At 33.5% G+C, this 21,980-nt stretch overlaps 1 protein-coding gene across 20 annotated transcripts in view; it reads right to left on the reverse strand.

Annotated features, from left to right (window-relative positions):
• HMBOX1 (homeobox containing 1) overlaps positions 1-21,980 on the reverse strand; it is a 185,702-nt gene that overhangs the window by 69,075 nt on the left and 94,647 nt on the right. For 10 of the 20 annotated variants that reach the window (XM_082402815.1, XM_082402834.1, XM_082402833.1 and 7 more), the window contains one exon: positions 19,368-19,513. In XM_082402815.1, coding sequence (XP_082258941.1) covers positions 19,368-19,513 — 146 coding nt within the window. The remainder of the gene's footprint in view (positions 1-19,367; positions 19,514-21,980) is intronic. The other 10 variants (XM_082402828.1, XM_082402831.1, XM_082402830.1 and 7 more) reach the window with 1 other exon arrangement.

Genomic DNA, 21,980 nt, shown 5'->3' on the forward strand with positions numbered 1-21,980 from the left:
GATCCACAGCTAGAAACATCATAACTTGGTTTTTTGGGTTTTGTTTTTGTTTTTTTTGGCCATGTTGCGTGGTTTGTGGGATCTTAGTTCCCCGACCAGGGACTGAACCCATGCCCCCTGCAGTGGAAGCACGGAATCCTAACCACTGGACCACCAGGGAATTCCCCATCATAAATTGTTGAAAACCAAAGTCAAAGAAAATTTGAAAGCAGCAAGAAAGAAGTGACTTATTATGCACAAGGGATGCTCAATAAGATTAATAGCTGCAGATGGCAACTAGACTTATTTTGGTAATCATTTTGCAATGTATACAAATATTGAATCATTATGTTGTAAATCAGAAATTAATATATTGTATGTCAACTATACTTCAAAAAAAAAAAGATTAGTAGCTGATTTCTCATCAGAAACCATGAAGTCATAAAGCAGTAGGATGATATATTCAAAGTGCTGGAGGAAAAAAAAAAGACCAACAAATAAGAACTCTATATCAAACAAAACTATCCTTCCAAAGCAAAGGAAACATTAAGACATTGCCAAATGAACAAAACCAGAGAGAATTTGATGCCAGAAGACCTGCTGTACAAGAAATATTAAAGAGTGTTCTTTGGGCAGAAATGAAAGGACACTAAACAGTAATTCAAATACACTTGAAGAAATAGTGACAGTAAAAGTAACTACATATGTAAATATAAAAGACAGTATAAATGTATTTTTTCTTTATAACTTATTTTTTCCCCATTTGAATTAAAAGAAAACTTGATAATGCAATAATTATAAATCTAAGTTGATGGGCACACAATGTATAAGCATGTAAATTGAATGGCAACACTGGCACAAAGGAGGGGGTAGGGAATGAAGCTCTAAAGGAGTCATGTTTTCCTATACTATTGAAATGAAGTTGGTATTAATCTGAACTAGATTATCATAAACTAAGATATTTATGGTAATCTCCAGGGCAACCACTAAGACAATAAATTTAAAAAAAAACAAAAGAAATGACAAGGGATTTAAACCGTACACGAGAAAATACGTATTTAACACAAAAGAAGGAAGTAACTGAGCAAAAGGAAAACAAAACAGACACAAGACATACAAAACAAGTGACAAAATGGCAGTTGTAAATCTAACCTGATCACATTTACATTAAATTTAAATGGATTATACACTCCAATAAGAAGACAGAGATTGGCAGAATGGATTAAAAAAACACGATCACACTGTACGCTGTTTACAAGAGATACATTTTAGATTCAAAGACATGAATAGATTGAAAGTAAAAGAATGCACAAAGATGCACCATGTAAAGAGTAACCAAATGAAAACTGAAGCAGCTATACTAATGTTAGACAAAACAGACTTAAAGACAAAATTTGTTACAAGAGACATAATAAGGACATTTTGTAATGATAAAAGGGTTAATTCATGAGGAAGACATAATTAAAAATATATACGTACCAATCAACAGAGCCCCAAATATATGAGGCAAAAACTGACAGAACTGAAGGGAGAAAAAGACAATTCAACAATAATAGTGGGAGATTTCAATATCCCATTTTCAATAATAGAACAACTATACAGAAGATCAACAAGAAATAGAAGACTTGAACAACAATATAAACCCACTAGACCTATCACACATCTATAGAACATTCCACTCAACAATAGCAGAATACACATTCTTCTCAAGTGTATGTGAAACATTCTCCAGAACAGACCATGTTAGGAAATAAAACAAGTCTCCACAATTTTTAAATCAAACAAAATATGTTCTCCAAACACAATGGAATGAAATTAGAAATCAATAATAGAGAAAAATTGAGAAATTCACAAATATGTGGAAATTAAACCACACAGTCCTAACCAATGAGTCAAAGAAAAAAATCACAAGGGAATTAGAAACTACTTTGAGATGATTACACACACACACACACACACACACACACACACACACCACATACCAAACTGTATGAGATGAAGCTAAAGAAGTGCTTAGAGGGAAATTTATTATTATAAATGCCGGTTTAAAAAAGAAAAAGATCTGAAATCAATAATCTAAGCTTTCACCTTAAAAAATTAGAAAAAGAAGAGCAAACTAAATCCAAGACAAGCAGAAGGAAGAAAATAATGTAGAGGAGAAAGAAATGACACAGAAAATAGAAACAGGGTAGTAGAGAAAACCAACGAAATAAAAAACTGGTTCTTTGAAGAGGTCAACGAAATTGAGCAACTTTTAGGTAGATTTACAAAGCAAAATGAGAGAAGACTCAAATGACTAAAATCAGGAATGAAAGAAAGGGTGTTATTACTGACCATTACAGAAATAAAAAGGATAATAAAGGAATTCTAAGAACAACTGTTTGCCAACAAATTATATAACGTAGATGAAACAGATAACTTCCTAGAACAACCTGATTCAAAAAACAGAAAATCTGAATAGGTATATAGCAAGTGAAGATACTGAATCAGTAGTCAAAAATCTTCCCACGAAGAAAGGTCAGATGGTTTCACTGGTAAATTCTACTAAGTGTTTCAAAAATAATTCACACACACACACACACTAACACCAATCCTTCACAAACTTCCAAAAAAACAGAAAAGGAGGAAACACTTCCCAACTCATTCTATGAGGCCAATATTACCCTGATACCAAAACCAGATGAAGACACTGCAAGAAAACTACAGATCAATGTCCCCAGTGAATATGGATATATTCACTATTTCATGATATAGAACACTCAATAAGCTAGGAATAGAATAAACAATAAGCTAGGAATAGAAGTAAACTTCTTACCTTGATAGAGTACATTCATGAAACACCCACAGCTTATATCATACTTAGTGGTAAAAGACAGATAGCTTCACCACTAAGATCAGGAACAACACAAGGATGTTCACCCTTACTACTTCTATTCAACATAATACGGGAGGTGCTAGCCAGGGAAATTAGGCAGGATAAAGAAATTAAAAGGCATCCAGATAGAGGAGGGAAAAGTAAAATTACCTCTGTTTACAGATGATATGATCTGGTATATACAACTCTGAAGAAATACACATGAATGCATGCACACAAAAAACTATTAGAATTAATGAAGATGTATACCAAGGCTGCAGGATAACGAGATCAACATACCGAATTAAATATTATTTCTATCCACTAGCAATGAACAATCCAAAAATGAAATTCACAAAACAATTCTACTAACAATAGCCTCAAAAACAATAAAATATTTAGGAAGAAATCTAACAAATGTAGTGCAAGACTTGCAAAGTAAAAATTACAAAACACTGTTGAAAGAAACTGAAGAACACCTAAACAGAAGAACATCTCATTTTCACGGATTTGAAGACTTAATATTGTTAAAATGACAATACTCCCCAAATTGATTTACAGATTCAATCTAACTCCTACTAAAATTCCAGCTGGCTTTTCTACAGAAATCCTAAAATTCCTATGGAAATTCCAGGATAGCCAAAACAACCTTTAAAAAGAAGAACAAAGTTGAAGAACTCACACATCTCAATTTCAAATATACTGTCAAACTACAGTAGTCAAGCCTGTGTGATACTGGCATAAGGACAGACATATAGGTCAATGAGAGTCAGGTAATAACCCATACCTTTATGGTCAATTGATTTTTGACGATGGTGACAGGAAAACTGAATGGGAAAAGAATAGTCTTTTCAACAAGTGGTGCTGGAACAACTAGATACCCACATGCCAAAAAAAAATGATGTTGGACTCCTATCTTATATCGTATATAAAAACCAACTCAAAATGGATCAGACCTAAATATAAGAGCTAAAATTATAAAACTCTTAGAAGAAAACATACATAAATCTGTGTCACTCTGAATTAGGCAATGGTTTCTTAGCTATGACATCAAAAGCAACAACAAAAAACTGGACTTCATCAAAATTAAAGTCTTGTGTACTTCAAAAGTCAGTAACAAGAATGTAAAACTATTTGCAAACCCTGTATCTGACAAGGGACTTGTATCTAGAATACATAAAGAACTCTTACAATTCAATATAAGGAGACAAAAACTCAATTAAAAAACAGGCAAAGGATTTCACTAGACATTTCTCAAAGGATATATACAAATGGCCAAAAAGCACATGAAAAAAATGCTCAACATCATTAGTTGCTAAGTAGATACAAATCAAAATTACAAGATACTGCTTCATAACCACTAGAATGGCTAAAATTAAAAAGACAAATAATAATGACAAGTGTCCCCATGAAGATGTAAACCAATTGGATCCCTCATACATTTACAGTGGGCTTGTAAAATGGAAAACTTCTGGCAGTTCTCCAAAACGTTAAACAAAGAATTACCAAATGAACCACAATTCCATTCCTAAGTATATTCTAAGAGAATTTGTCTACACAAAAACAAGTACACAAATGTTCATAGCAGCATTATGCACCATAGCCAAAAAGTGGAAACAATCCAAATGTCCATCAACTGATGAATAAATAAAATGTGGTATATCCATACAAAGGAAAATCATTCAGCTATTAAAAGGAATGAAGTGTTGATATATGCTACAACATGGATGAACCTTGAAGACATGCTAAGTGAAATGAAGGGAGACTCAAAGGTTTACATGGTGCATGAGTCTATTTTATGAAATGTCCAGAATTCCGTCTATAGGTAAATCTATAGAGACAGAAAATAAGTTAGTGATTGCCAGGAGCTGGGGGAATGAGGGACTGTGGAATGTTTGCTTATAGATATGCGGTTTCTATGTTGAACTGTTCTATATAGGAATATTCCCATTACTCTTGTTGCCTCACCCTTCTAGAACTGTTACCTTTAACCAAAGATCAGGGATCAACCATTCACAAATAAGATACTTTCAGGGCAACTTGTTACCTTATCCAGGATGGAGGAGTCATGTGTCAATGCCTATCATTTTCTTTTGTTTTGATTCAGAATTCTTATTTGATTTAGTCTGTGTTTTAAGGTTCTAGTTACCGCTTCACTGAAGATGGAAGTTTTTAATTTTTTGTTTATTTTTATTGTTTATGCTGGGTTATGATGAGACAGAAGTGGAGAAAAGAATTATTCTACTATTTTTAACTAGCAGTACCCCTCAATTTTTTTAAAGTCTGCTGATCTAATGGGTAAAAAAAAAAACCTGTTAACTTGTAGTTGATTTTATTTAATTTTCTTTTTGTATGTTTATTGGCCATTTATATTTCATCTTCTATAAATTATATACTGAAAGCTTTGCAAATTTTTCAGTTGGGTTATTTGCTGTTTTCATAATAACTTGCAATTGCTCTTTTGATATTTATAGATACCAATCCTTTGCTCTTCATATTGCAAATATCTTGCAGTGTAAATCTTGTTTACAGTGTCTTATATTGGATATATGCTTAAAATTTTTATACAGTTAAATTCATCTCACTTTATCTTTTGGGTTTTATGTATTACTTAGGAAAAGCTTTCCTACTTCAAAATAATAAAAATATTCAAAACAGTAATGTAAGGCCTTTTATCCAGCTTAAGTATGTGTGCGTATATATATATATATATATATATATATATATATATATATATTTAAATATATATATTCTGCTCTTTATTCCGTATGGAAACTGATGTCTGTTTCTGGTGTGATGTTGAGACCTATTTTTATTTTTTCATTTTCAAACAGACAACCAATGGAAAAACATCACTTCCTTACAGATCTGAAATAATTCCTTTACTTAAGCTAAATTTCCCAACATACAAGGATATATTAAATGAACTCTGTTCTGTACAAGTAATACATCTATCAATCTGACAATATGATCTTTATTTAATTACTCTAACCATACAGTATATTTTAATATGTAGCAGGGCAAATTTGTTCAAACTCCTTCCTCTGTTCTTTTTAAAGAATGTCTTAGTTATTCTTATGAATTTTTTCTACAGATGAACTTTAGAATTGTGTAAAAAACAACAAAATCCTGTTGTGGTTCTGACTGCTGTCAAAGAGCACAAAGAGCAAACAGGTGATACTTGAGTTGAATCTGGCCAGTACACATTATTGTTGAGCCTGTGACATGGTATATGTTTTAAAATTGGTGCCTAAAAATAAAATCAGTTACCTCCCTCCCACACCTTAAGACCCCATTCCCTTCCTCATTCCACCTAACACATATAGAGCTGCATTATTCTTTTAAGGATAAACAGTGCTCTATAATATGAATGCACCATAATTTATCCAACTAGTCCCCTACTGATGGACACTTAGGTTATGAATAGCCTTTTGCTATCATATAATATGCTGCAATAAATATTCCTGCACATTCATTATTCTAGAAATAAGCAAATATTTCTATAGGATAAATTCCTCAAAGATAAATTACACGGTCAAAGGGGGTGTACATAAACATTTAAAAAAAAAAAGAAAAGTTACACATAAAGAGTAACTGCATTAAAAAATAATATATTATCATCAAGTTGAAGTGTTATCTAAACAAATTTTATTATTTAATTTATTAAACAAGTATTTAGTTAGTGTCTGTGTGTGAGATAAACGCAAAAAATGGTTTAAAATAGTTACTGAATTGCCAAATGTTAATAGTGGGTTGAAAATTATAGTCTTCAGAAGATGGAATGCACTTTTAAAATATGGTGATAATTAAAAACAGTGATAATGTAGGCATATATCAAAACATTGCAATGTACAACCTTAAATATATACAATTTTTATTTCAAAAAATGTTTTTAAATAAAAATAAAAGAAAAAACAGAAAAAGACAACCCTATTAAAAAGTAGGCAACAGATTTAAACAGGCAATTCACACAAAGGACATGTAAATGGCCAATAAATACGAACTGATGTTTAACCTGAACAGTAATCAGGAAAATGCATTTAAAACTGCAATGATTAAAATTTTTAAGAGAGTAGATCTTAAAAGTCTTCATCACAAGAAAAACAATTTCTGTAACTATGTTTAGTGACAGATGTTAACTAGACTTATTGTGGTGATCATTTTGTAATATACACAAAATTCAAATCATTATGTAGTATGCCTGAAATTAGTATGTTATGTCAATTATACCTCAATAAAAAAATTAAAAATAAAATAAAACTGCAATGAAATACCATTTTACTTCTATTAGGTTGGCCAAACATGAAAATGTCTAACAATATATCAATTATTGGCAAAGATGGAGAGCAATGGTTAGAGTACAGATGCCTACAACTGGTTTGGAGAACGATCCAAGCAGGATGTTCATCAATGTTTACACTGTATTTCATCAAATCTACAACAACACTGACTGCAAGATGTGTCATTGTTTTATGTACCAATAAAAACAACAGCAACAACAAAAAACCTGTCGGGGGGGGGGAACCCCAAACCAGGGACAATACTCTTTATATACTGACGTGGGATACTTTCCAAGTTAGAAAAGCTTGGTGAAGAATACTGTATATAGCATACCACCTATCTGGCAAAAAAGGAGAAAAGGACTACAGATATACTTGTTTACAAATCCATAAAATATCTCTGGAGAAAGTGATTAACATTAGTCTATTCTAGGAAGGGAACTATGGCTGAGAGATGGAAACAGGAGAGATTTAGTACTGTGTATACCCTCATGGACTTCTGAAGTTTGGCCACATGAACATATTTTCCAATATAAAATGTAAATTTTTTAAAAAAAATTTTACCTTAATGATTAGCCTTTTATTTCAGTAATAAGAATACATAGAAAATTGTTAAATTCCACTTTAGGGAACTATTCTGTTCAGAAAATATTTTAGATGATTTTTATATTTATTCCTTCCTTTTTGTCTTTTTAAAACAGCTTAATTGGGATATAATTCACATACCACACAATTCACCCATTTAAAGTGTACAATTCAATGGTCTTTAGTACACTCAAAGAGTTGTGCAGCCACCACAACTGATTTCCCGTTCTTCAGAATAAGAAAATGGGGATACGAGACAGAATGCTGGTACGGCCAGCAAACAGAAGGATTATGCGGAAGAGAGAAGGAAGATCTTGCCACAAGGGGAGCTGGAGTTTGTCCTCTCTACTTCTTAATTCTGCTCAGGGTATTAGATGTAATTATATAAATAACATTTTTAAGGCAATATTGTGCATGTCAAACTGTGGAAGGCTAGTCATGGTGAAGCAAGTTCCCTATGCTAATGTCAATATGAAATTTAGACAGTGTTTTTTTTTTTAAGATAGAAATGGAAGGGTTATTTTAATAGCTTTTTCCAAAACTGTGGTATTCTCTGATACAACACTAAAACTTGACAAGTGGATGTATTCTTAAAGGTTAGCTGCAATGTTGAATGTGAAATCAACTCACTAAACTTTTTCATTAATGCAAATTTTGTTACATTAAAATCCACTCATCTTGAAAATTTTTTTTATTGTGTTAGTTTTAGGTGTACAACATAATGACTGATAAATGTGCTTATTGTGAAATGATTACCACAAGTCTGGTTAACATCATCACCATTTATAATTACAAACATTGTGTGTATGTGTGACGAGAACTTTTAAGATCCACTCTCTTAGCATCTTTCAATATACAACACGGTTTTGTTAACTATAGTCACCATGCTGTACATTATATTCCCAGGACTTATTTACCTTATAATTGGAAATTTGTCCTTTTTGACCACCTTTCACCCATTTTGCACACCCTCCATACCCTGCCCGTGGCAACCACCAATCTCTTTTCTGTATCTATGAGTTTTTTGTTTTTTAAGATTCCACATATAAATGATATCTTACAGTATTTGTCTTTCTCTGTCTGACTTATTTCACTCAGCATAATGCCCTCAAGGTCCATCCATGTTGTCACAAATTCTTTATCCATTCATAAACTGATTTACACTTAGGTTGTTTCCATGTCTTGGCTATTGTAAATATGCTGCAATGAACATGGGGGTGGTATATATTTTTTAAAGTTCATTATAAGTTGGTCCAAGGCTAGAAACATTATGGTTAACATATTTAGTCTCAAGAAGCTTAACTTCAGAAAAGTCAGTCTGGAGAGAGATGAAGGGGAAATTATTGTTGGCTGAACATTAAGCCGTATAATGGTTAATAATCATAATAATAAACAATTTCTATGGCATTTACTATGTGCCAGAAACTTTACATAAACTAACTCATTTAATCTACTCAAGAACCCCCTTAGGTAGGTATCATTATTCTTCTCATTTTTCAAAAGAAGAAACTGAGGTTTAAGACATTCAATAAGTTGCCCAAAGTTACATAACTAGTAAGTGACAGAAATAATATTTTAAATCCTCAAAGTCATGCACTTGACCACTGCACTATATTGCCTTTACATACTGAAATGCCATGTCAAGAACACTGGCTTTGCAGCAAGACAAACAGTAATTAGCTGTGTGGCTATGGGCAAATGATTCAATCTCCTTTAGCCTCAGTTTTCTCATCTATAACTGAAGAAGTTAACACCTGCCTCTCAAATATATAAAACAGTTAGCACAGCATCTAGCACTTGGTAAGTGTTAAAATACATTATAGCTAAAAATAAAAAGCTCTCCAAAAAGACAGGTGTAGCTAACAAGGTGCACAGTAGTAAAAAGCAGAGCAATTGGTCTTCCACAACTCAGAGCACTATATGCTGTCCTGATAGGTATTTAACACAATGATAAAGCTGAGCTAAAGACTCAAAATAGCATGGGCAACAATGGTTTAAGAGACATAGTTCCTACTAAATATTTTTATGTGTGATAATTATTTTAACACATAGCACTCAAACATTTCAAAGTCACTCTTTATATCCTACAAAAATCAAGACAAATTGGTAATGAATATCCTTCCAAAAATATCTAGCAATGGAAGGGCTTGCACAACAGAAAATCTGTATGTTTAAAACAAAGGAGAAAAAAACAATTTTCAGAAAATAGGATATTCTAGTTCTTAAAATGTCTAGAAATATTCAAAAGAGATCACATTAAGTATGTTTCTAAAAAACTCTTTCCTATGATTCTCATCATGAATAATGACAGCAACCTTGGGGCAATGTTATATTGGACATGTACATTAATATCAATGTGTCCAAAAACCAAGATGTTGTCCATGGATCTGCTCGGGAACAGATTTAGAGATAGGTCAGTCAATATTTGTAAAACTAACACAAAAAGCAAAATCCCATAGCTTAAGTCAGTGAAAATGATGTTCTTTACTCAGGCATACTAGGGCACAGGGGAAGGGCTATTGTTGTATCTAAAGCAAATTCAATTTGGTTTGTGGTTTGTAATACTGCTATCCTAGCCAACTGTCAAGAGAAAAATATTTCTGCCGAGGGTAAAATCATGTAGAAAAGTGCTGGCAATCTTTAAAGTATTAGTGACCCCCAAATCTCTACTATTCTACATTCTATTTTGCTGATTTCAGTACAGGGTACAAGTCCTACGGGATTAGATTTAGACAGTAAGTCATTACCAAGTTTAAGATATACACTATAATAAAAAAAGCGTAGTCTCAAGAAAAGATATTTAGAGAAGAAATAACACAATTCTACAGCATTTCTTCTAGAAATACAAGAGAACACTTCCCAATTCATCTTATGAGGTCATATTATCATAGTAACAAAACTAGACAAGGATGTTACAAGAATAGAAAAAACAACACAAACCCAGAACAATACCCCTTTATGAACACAGATGTAAGAACTCTTAACAAAATATCAGCAAATTGAATCAAACCATATAAAAGAATAATACATCATAATTCAGTGAAGTTTTTCCCAGAATGCAAGGTTTAACATTTGAAAATCAATCAGTGTAATTCCCCATATTAATAAGACTAAAAAACAAAAACCACATGGTCAACTCAACAGATGCAGAAAAAGCATTTGACACAGTACAGAACAGCCATTCATGATAAAAATTCTCAGAAACTAGAAATAGACAGGAACTTCCCTTAAAGGTCATCTTGATATGGGACATCAACGAAAAATCTACAGCTAAGATGGCACTTAACGGTGAAATATTGCATTCTTGCTCTCTAGGATTGGGAAAAAGGCAAAGATATATTTAATATTTAACTAGCAGTCCTAGTCCATGCAATAAGGCAAGAAAAAGAAATAGAAGACATACACATTGAAAAGAAGCAGAATTATTTCTATTCACAGATAACACGACTGTCCATGTAGAAAATCCTAAGAATTTACCAAAAAAAGCTACAAAAAAATGTACCAAATAAATGAATTTTTAGCAAGGTTACAAAACAGAAGGTCAATATACCACAATCAACTATTCTATGACACAAGAAACAAACAACTGGAAATTGATATTAAAAATAGTACCAATATAGTAATACCAAAAGTATAAAATATTTAGATGAATTTAAGAAAATACATGTGAGACCTGTACTCTGAAAACTACTAACATGGCTGAGGGAAAATAAAGAAGACCTAAACAAATGGAGAGATATACCATGTTCGTAGATGGGAACACTCAATATGATTAAGAGATTCTTGATGCTAGCTTTATCTATATATTCAACACAATCCCAATCACAATCTCACTACAAATATGCTTTGTCATAGAAATTGAGAGGCTGATTTTATTTTATTTATTTATTTATTTATTTTGAACATCTTTATTGGAGTATAATTGCTTTACAATGGTGTGTTAGTTTCTGCTTTATAACAAAGTGAATCAGTTATACATATACATATGTCCCCGCATCTCTTCCCTCTTGCATCTCCCTCCCTCCCACCCTCCCTATCCCACCCCTCTAGGTGGTCACAAAGCACCAACCTGATCTCCCTGTGCTATGCGGCTGCTTCCCCCTAGCTATCTATTTTACGTTTGGTAGTGTATATATGTCCATGCCACTCTCTCACTTTGTCCCAGCTTACCCTTCCCCCTTCCCATATCCTCAAGTCCATTCTCTAGTAGGTCTGCATCTTTATTCCCATCTTGCCCCTAGGTTCTTCTGACCATTTTCTTTTTTCTTTTTCTTTTTTTAGATTCCATATATATGTGTTAGCATACGGTATTTGTTTTTCTCTTCCTGACTTACTTCACTCTGTATGACAGTCTCTAGGTCCATCCACCTCACTACAAATAACTCAGTTTCGTTCCTTTTTATGGCTGAGTAATATTCCATTGTATATATGTGCCACATCTTCTTTATCCATTCATCTGTTGATGGACACTTAGGTTGCTTCCATGTCCTGGCTATTGTAAACAGAGCTGCAATGAACATTCTGGTACATGACTCTTTTGGAATTACGGTTTTCTCAGGCTATATGAGAGGCTGATTTTAAAATGATATGGGAGTGCAAAAGACCTAGAATATCAACAGTGATCTTGAAAAAGAAAAACAAAGTTGGAAGAAATTACACATTCTGATTTCAAGATTTACTATAAGTTTACAGTAATTTACAGTTTTGTATTGGTATAGGGATAGACATAAAGTCCAACGGACGACAAAAGAGAACCCACAAACAGACTCACACATATGCATTCAACTGATTTTTGATAAAGGTGCCAATGTAATTTAATAGGGAAAGACTAGTGTCTTGACGACTGTTGACCATTTCCAAAAATGATACTCCAACAATTAGACATCCATGTGAATAAAAAACGTTTATTTTGTGAGGGTCAAATGATATAGTTAGTTGACCCTTGAACAACCTGGGGGTTAGAGGTGTTGACCTCCCTGCCCAGTCCAAAATCCAAGTATAACTTTACAGCTGGCCCTCCAGATTGGCAGTTTCTGCATCTGTGGATTCAAACAACCGTGGACTGTGAAACACTGTGGTATGTATTTATTGAAAAAAAAATCCACATAGAAGTAGACCCACACAGTTCAAATCCCTGTTGTCTAAGGATCAACTGTAGTTAAATTTAGCTGAAGCTGACACATGCTGATGTTAAAAGCTTTCTTAAGGCCGTAAGAATTTGAATGATTGTTTCAAAATTTTATAGGTCTCTCAGATATCAAGGCCCTCCAGCTTGGTTACTTCAAGCTTCAGTTCCTCACCTAAATAAATGTAGCAACTGATGTCAAACTCTTTGATTTAAGATCTATCCCTGAGTAAACTTCAAGAGTTAACAGGATAATTCCTTAATGTATAAAAGACCATATTTGTAGTTTACAAAAAATGGTATTTATTCCATTCCCTTCAGAGCCTTCTTCTGCAGGCTGTTATTTATAATACTGCCCACAGGTGAACTTTAGGTTATGCTATTTTATCAGACACAGATACCTTCTGACTCTTACTAGGGTATTTCTTCTTTCTGTCATTTTTCTCTGTAGGTTTTTTTTTAATATAAAGAAAATTAACTTATGTTAGGTAAGAAGGATTTCATAAAGCTGTTGAAGGAATATTACACCTTAAGTACAGACTTTTCTCCATGATCTTAGGAAGCAAGAATTGGGGAGAGACAAAAGTGAAAATTACTGAAGGGAGAAAAACCACATCTGTGTCTAACCTTTTAAAATCACTTTTGTCAAAGCTTGTGGTAGAATAAAAGTTTTTAAAATATGGTTTCTACTTTAAATACAGGTGGAAGAGAAATCTTGTTTTATACTTAAAAACCAACCTTCCTTAGTTTTTTAACACCAAAAATATATGGCCCCGTACATTGCATTTGAAATGATAAAAGCCCTGGTAGGACAATAAATTTCAAGAATTGTAGAAAACTGATTTTCTAACAACAAAAAGTGTCCTCTGAAATTATTTTCACTCCAATTTTTCACAGCCATCATCAAAGTGAGAAAATAGGGGTATTCAGATATATAGCCTGGATTTTTTCCTACGGAAAAGAAAGGTAACCTTATGTGTTGTGTTTACAAGAAAATAGTTTGGCAACAAATTGCAGAACATAGAAGAAAATGAGAATAAAATAAGAATTTTTTGAACCATAGGACAACATCTGTTCTTATTCTTCAGAGGCTGCAAGACAAGGGAAAATCCTAAAATGCACTCTGCAAAAACATTTATAAGAAGTTTTCTCCTAAAAGAAACTAAAGCTCTAAACCTTTTCAATTTGGAGACACAAGTCCCATCTCATATACAGAAATCTGCGCATTTTTTACAGATAATAGCCTTCATAGTGGAGCTCTACATAAAACTAGTAAAATTCATTAGGTAGGAATTGATAAAATCTTGTTAAATAAGCATTATAATTATGTTTGGTTGTATTATAATAGGACAATACCATAGTCTGTGACTTATGCCCTACCAACACTGCTTTTCTAATACAGATGTAAATTCTACTTGTTTAGAGCTGCTTTATTCATAATTGCCAAAACTTGAAAGCAACCAAGATGTCCTTCAGTAGGTGAATGGATAAATAAACTGTGGTACATCTAGACAATAGAATATTACTTAGCACTAAAAAGAAAGGAACTATCAAGCCACGAAAAGACATTAAAGACCCTTAAATACGTATTATTAAGTGAAAGAAGCCAACCTGAAAAGAATATGATAACATTCTGGAAAATGCAAAACTATGGAGACAGTAAAAAGATCAGCAGTTGCCAAGGGTTAGGGGAGAGAGAGGGAAGGTTGAATAGGTGGAGTACAGAGGATTTTCAGGCAATGAAACTATAGTATCATCTTCTGATACTATAATGGTAGATACTAGTCATTACACTTTTTTCAAGACCCATAGAATGTACAAAACCATCTATACCTAAAGTAAACTATGGACTTTGGGTGACAACGTAGGTTCATATTATAAAAAAGTACCACTCTAGCACAAGATGCTGAGAGTAGGGAAGGCTGTGTGTGTGTGGAGGGGCAGGAGGTATATGGGAACTCTCTATACTTTCTGCTCACTTTTGCTGTGAACCTAAAACTACTCTAAAACATAAAGTCTATTTTTAAAAAAAGGTATATTGACATTTTAGTTGGTTTTTAGTGTCTGGTCTGAAGTTCTACTTTGTAAAGAAGTTATCATAATTAAATTGAATATGTAGTGCTTTTATTCTTCATTTTAAAGATAACTAAGAAAAGGGAAGTGATCTGAATACAGCTGGAACACTTCTGAAACTGTTTCAGAGCTTCTCTTTATACAAATTCTTACATTTTGGGAATGAGAGTCACTAGATAGGGGTAAAGTGCATACTTGTTAAATGTACTTAACAGTTTAAAAACAGAACGGAAATTTGACAACTAGAAAAGATACTTGGAAAACATTTGGTCAAACCCCTCGTCTTATAAATAAAGAAACTGAGGCTCAGAGAAGTTATGTGATTTGTCCTGGATTACTAGGTTATTTGACAGAAGGACTAGAATTTTGGGATTCAAAAGTTTAACGGTCACTTTTCCATTATACTGCTATCATTCAAGAAAACAGAATTATGATAAATTTCTTAAAATTCAGAGATGATTAATTTTTCTTCTTTCACTTATTTATTTTTTAAGAGGACATGAATCTAATTAGTATATTTATTTAGCTGATAAGCACTCACTCAAGCACTGCCCATTTACTCATTTATTCTGCCAGCGTGATTTTTCCCAGAGGTCATTTAAAAAGAAAATCATGTTTCAAGAATTCTAATAGCCCAAGAAAATGTTTCACCCTGAAAGTGAATATAAAACATATGTTATTTATTACTAAAGCAAAGGCTATGTATGCTCCCCACCCCACCACTGTTAGTGAGAATTTAGAAAGTTGCTCGACCTCTTACAGAGGTAAAAATCCACCCTTGGTGGGAGCAGCTGTGACTCTGTGAAAAAAGCTACAAATAACATGCTGGGAAATTCAGCAGGCACTGTTATTATATCCTGTTTATACTGTCATTTTTCCTATCAGTAGGATATTATTTATACAGACCCCACCCATGAACTTCTTGTTTATCTTATTATAGAAATCCTCCCAATCTATAAAAAGAAGGCGCTGTATTTTGTTCCTGGAACAAGCCCATGTGTTATAATTTTGCACCTCACTACACATTTTTATTTAGCATTTCCTTTTGTTATGCACCACTCGTTCTCATTTTTATCCCAAGGTTGATTTATTTCATTATTTCACATATTAGAGTTAAACTTAACTGACTTTAAGAGACTCCAATACAGGACAGATTCCAGAGCACTATATCCTAAACTTTATTTTGGGGTAGATTTCATCAGGTAGACATTCTTTTAAGATACACTTGATTAATTTGTTTAGACAGAAAAATGTGCCTATATATTAATCAGGTACCCCAAGGAGTGAGCCCTGGGCACCTGGAAGGCTTCCTCACTCCGGCCACTCTATCTCAGGTGGGCCAATTATGAGGGCCAAGCTTCATACTGATTCTCACTAACTCACCATTTTGTAGCTGGATGTCTTTTCTGGAATAAAAAGCACTGCCCCTGAGTTTAGTTTGATGGCTAGACAGGCTGGGTGAAAATGTAACACAGTAATACATGAGAAATACATGAATTCAGTTAGTTGACCAAAGGGACAATGAACCAATCTGGTTACAAATCATCCTCATTCCCCTGCCTTATGTAAATAATTGAATTAAAGTAGATAAAAGAAAAATACAAATTCCTTAAGGGCAGGAATTTCTGCTGCATTTGTTGAGCAAATTAATATTTCTAGAGGGGAAACATCACTGGACAAAGTCATACTGGATAAATTTTCACATGTGTAGCTTGTGTTAGCTTCACCAATACTCCCTTTCTAGGTAAACATGAGATCTTCAGAGAGTATGTGCAATGCTAGACTCTTTGAGCATGTCTAAGAAAGATCTCTGCTTTTATAGAATACTACTATAATATCTCAGGGTGGTAAACTAAGTGTATTAATTTCAGAAAAAAGAGAGGTCTACATGGGCTAAAGTGATCAAAGAAGTCAGAATGAGGATAATAACTGAGGTAATGTTGATAAACAGGAATTGATAAGACCAAGGTGAGGAGGTGAAGGTATCCTAGGCACAGTCAACGATTTATTAGCATCCAGGTGAGCAGAATACTAGAAACGGCACGTAGCTGAATCCAGCTAGGGATTATACTGAATAGGAGATGGATATAAAGAGAAGGCTGGAGTAGATTACAAAGAGTTTCATTTTCTAGACAATGGAGAACCATTAAAGATATCTGATCAAGGGGAAATGAACGAGCTTTTGGACTAGGAATGAAGAGAAGGAAGAATAAGTTGGGGTGAGGCAGAAGTGGGAGGAAGAAGTTTTAACAGTACCAAATCCTATGATTACAGTGGCAAAAGAAAAGTCCATGTGTTATAACAGATAATACCTGTGTAAAAATTTCAACTCTTGCTTTCAAAACAGGAGATGGCATCATGATGACTGTCACTGACTGGGGCAATGTTAAACAGTGCCAATCCATTGAAGTTAGTATCAGGAAAGCTTACCAGTCTCCTAGAACTGCACTTCTCACACCCAGATCACCTGGAGATCTGGTTAAAATGTAAATTCTGATTCAGTAGGTATAGCGTGATACTCTGTATCTTTACATTTCTAATAAGCTTCCAATACTGCTGTCCCATGGACTACATTTTGAGTAGCAAGATGCTAAAACATCTTTTAATTTCCCTTTCCAAACGGCAGTACTGGGGAGAATGGATACATGTATATGTATGGCTGAGTCCCTTTGCTGTGCACCTGAAACTATCACAACATTGTTAATCGGCTATACTCCAGTATAAAATAAGTTTTAAAAAAACTTAAGGAAAAATATTGAATAGAAAAAACAAAACAAACAAACAAACAAAAACCCCAAAAAGGCAGGATTTGATGAATGGTATAACTAATGCTTTATATATGTCTAAGAAATTCCTTTTAAAGGTATTTTATTATAATTTGCATCAACGTCTGATGGGTTTCAAAAGATATTATTTTAAAAGTCCAAGATGATTCAAGATTCAAGGTATTCAAGACATTCAGAAATATTTCCACTTGGGCAAAATCAACTTTATAATGCTGTTTACAACAGTACAATTTTGTCTTTTTTTTTTTTTTTTTTTTTAAGGCTGACAAACTAGAAGATACTATTGCTACTAATCTTGGGGGCTGAAATAAAAGTCCTGAAAGACAACGCTCCATCTTTTCATAGTGCACATCAGTGGGTTTTGGTAAAACCCACTTAATTTGCCCTTACAATGCCCTTAGCACCATGCCTTAATCCTTGAAGATAAAGGTAACAATTTATTTTAAATAGCCTATTGAAAAACAACTGAAGATTACAAAAATTAAATTCACACTGTCCTTTTGTTTAAGATTTCTAGGCGAAGGGACATGCCTTTAATTAAATTTTTTTTTTACCACGAACGGAAGTGTCATTTATAAAAATACATTACTAGTGTAATATGTTACACACATATTAAGATTGGCTGAACTTAGATTTTTGGGGTGAAATTTAAGACTTCTGAAATCTCAAGTTTCATTCTTAACCAAATAAATGGTCAATAACAACCTTTTAGGTAAATGAGCTTCAATATGTATCAATGTCTAGAGAACAGAAATAGTATCTTAAAATTGGAAGGTACTGTTAAAGATCAGATCCAACTATATCATTGTAGAAGTAAGAAACTGAGGTGCAGAGGCTAAAAAGCCCAAAGTCACAGAGCTGCTAGTGGCATGTTAAAAAAAAGAAGGGGAGGAACAAATTAATTTTCATATCCATCAATGTACAACACACAACAATGTATCAACTACAACATGTAGTTGAAAGAGTTTCTGGTTCCTCTCATGACTAAGACATAGTTGATTTTATTAAGGTCTTATAAATCATTGATATCCAAGAAAGGAAGACTACAGACCAACAAAGAAAACACATGCTACCCCAAAATTCAAGAACTCCATAAAAAATGCAATCTGAATAGAGAATGACACATATACACCACATACTCAGGATGGGGCTGCGGTGGGGTAGGTAATGGGATGGGATATAAAAAAACAAAGAGAAGACACTGGTAATTCTTATCTTCTCAGTAATGCTTTGAGGAAAGCTTTCACATACAGAAAAGTGGTTGAAAAAACACAACTTCCTTTACTCTCATGAATCATTTTTTAATTGGTAAAATCGGGGATTGGATTTGGAGGACTGTGAAGCTTTTAAAAATATGAAATGTAGATAGCAGTTGGATGTGCATGTGTCATAAGCTCTGTCACAATTACAAGAAAACCAGAGAATCCTTTTTTAGCCATAAAATAGGGAATTTTGTGCTTATTACAAATGCTATAAAATTTACTAGCACAAGTAAAAAAAAACAAAATTCACTGGAGAAGTTCCAAGATGTCGGAGACAATGGGTTTTAAATCACAGGCATACATCATTATGCCTAAATTGACAGATCTGCACTGCAATGCAGAAATGCAAGCAATATTCCAACATCTGCACCAGAAGGCAGAGACTAGACAAGATTCCAGAATAAAGGACTCTTCAGCTCTTACCTGTTACCTGTGCAACAACTGCTTGGGAAATCCTCCGATTGGCAAGAAAGGCTTTGATTTCCTCTTTTATCACACTGCTGTCCCTCCTAACAAAAACAGAAGACAAGACCAACAATGTATGTTGAAGGTAGAAATCCTCATCTTTGCTAAGAAAGGTGAAGCAGAGAGGTGGGAGAACATAGAAAGAAAGGACACAAAAATAAAGGTAAACAGACCAAGCTTGTGTGAAAATATGAAATTAAAACAAACCAAGAAACACCAAATATTCAAGTCCTAAAACATCACACCATCAGACAGACGCTTTAGTGAATGCCACAGTAGATATAAGTCTCATACCAGAGGATGGTTAATCGCATGCTGTTTATAATTCACATTAGGAACAAGGCTGCCATATGGTATATACAAAGTTTCATTACTGGGTAATGAATATATCTTACACAGACAGAAATCCTAGAAAAATAAAAAGCGACAACAACAACAAAAATCAGTTGTGAGTAGACTGTGGTTTCGCATGTTAACTATGCAACTGCATAAATAATGTTCAGTTCATTTGAAAACCTTTGTTAAAGGAATAGAAATCATCATTCTCACAACTGCTAAAATATTAGCCGTTTTAAGAAGGCTTTGCCTTTTAATTTGCCTTCTTTGTCCTGAATAAACCAAAAAATTTTTAAGCAGGATGGGTTGAATATAAAATTTTAATATAAAAGACATTAATTTCCTAGTACATGTAATATACAGAATGCTTAATACTTAAAACTACACTATATTTTGTGTCCTTGGGATTACATATTATAGACCTAATTGTTCCTTCACTAGATGCCTTATAAATTTTTACCTTATTTAAAAATTCAACAAATTCTCTAAAGACTAGACATTCACTAGAATGACAATGAACGGCAAGATTTCCGTTTCTCCACCAGAACAAACAGAATACTTCAGTAAAAATTATACTTAAAGCCTTAAAGACCAATTTCTCTTTGAATGTTCAAAGGGATTACATAAATGGATTTTCATTCAAGCTCAAAAGTAACAGAAGAGTGGCAATTTATGGTCTAACACAGGCGGTCAGCAACTACGGCCCATGGACTAAATCTGGCCTCCCACCTGTTTTTATGCAACCTATGAGCTAAGAATAGTTTTCACAGATGAACATTCGCAATCAATTTGAGGACAGGGAATACTAACTTTGAACATGAAGTAAGCAAAATATTATCCTCTTCCCACCAAAAAATTCCATTCTTCTCATTAGTAGGCCTGTATTTTAAAAATTGTATTTGATTATTAATTATTCTATATTGAATTTTGCAAATAAAAATTTGTGACCATTTGCTTTCTCTCTTGTACGTGAGTATCTATATTATATTCTCGATTTTGCCTCTTGGCCACGAAGTCTAAAATGTTTTCCATCTAACCCTTTACAGAAAAGGTTTGTGAACCCCTGATCTAAGACAAAGGGATCATGACATCTTCACAAATCATTTTGTGAATGATCCACAGACTCCTTATAGGAGCTCAAGTCTCTCCACAGATTATTTGGAACAAGGAAAGAAAGTATCCTATCCCCAAAGAATCAGCTGTGATTCACTCAGAGCAGATTTGCAGTCCTTTGCTGAGGAGGAGCTGTACACTCTGTTGGTGAATTCCATGCTCCCTTTCAGGAATTCCGGAAAAGAGCAGAGAAGTGACAGTAGGGACAGCTTCCAATCTGGAGCTCCAGTCTACTCCTCATCTACTGGCTGGAAATCCTAATCAAAAAGATTCCCAAAGGAAGAAAATAAAGAGGCCACTGCCTAATCCAATATTTGAAATTTCTCATACTGATCTAGATACTCCCTAGATTCCTTCTACAATGCTTATTTATATTTGAAATATTTCTTTGAAAAGTATCATTCTCATTTTAAAATTATGTATCTGAAAGAAAAAGACACAAAGAAATACATTTTAATGTCAAACAAAATAACTGTCTACATTACCATATGGCTGTCAAATATCCATCGACAATCAGTAGAGCAAGAGATAAACTTCAGCAGTATCTATTTCAATTGGCTTATGTAAATAAAACAACCAAATCATTTGGTTTCTGATACAGATGCAAAATTAACCTGAAAAAATTTAAATAAAGCATTGCATTTCAATGTATAGAGTGTCCCTCTAGGAAAATGAAAACTGAGTTTAAGAGACTATCTATTAAGGTTAAATAAAAATGTGCTTTTGTGGGGAAAATGATTAAATGGTATTTTCTTGATTACTCATTTAAACTGGAATTTAAATCAATTTATTTAAAATCAATTTCACCTAGAGACTAAGTCACAAAGAGGAGATAACACTCAATTATTCCAGTAGGGCATATCCGGTTTGTGAATTATTCACAGCCCTGCAGTATGATATTACCAAGGACTGCAGCAAGACAGAAGGAACACCAAAAAGTCTGCAAGACAGCAGCAGTTCACTTACCCTCTCTCAGAGACTATATTTTTAGATCCTTGGCAAGTTTCTAAGCACCCACAATGAGTTTTAAAAAAAACCAAAAAAACCGCTTTACTCAACTGCTTTACCAGAGAGAAACTTTTTCAAGTTGAAGAAAACCATAAAACTTAAAAGATAAGAGTG

This window comes from Balaenoptera borealis, assembly GCF_965194805.1.
Source record: "Balaenoptera borealis genome assembly, chromosome: 8".
Lineage (NCBI taxonomy): Eukaryota > Metazoa > Chordata > Mammalia > Artiodactyla > Balaenopteridae > Balaenoptera > Balaenoptera borealis.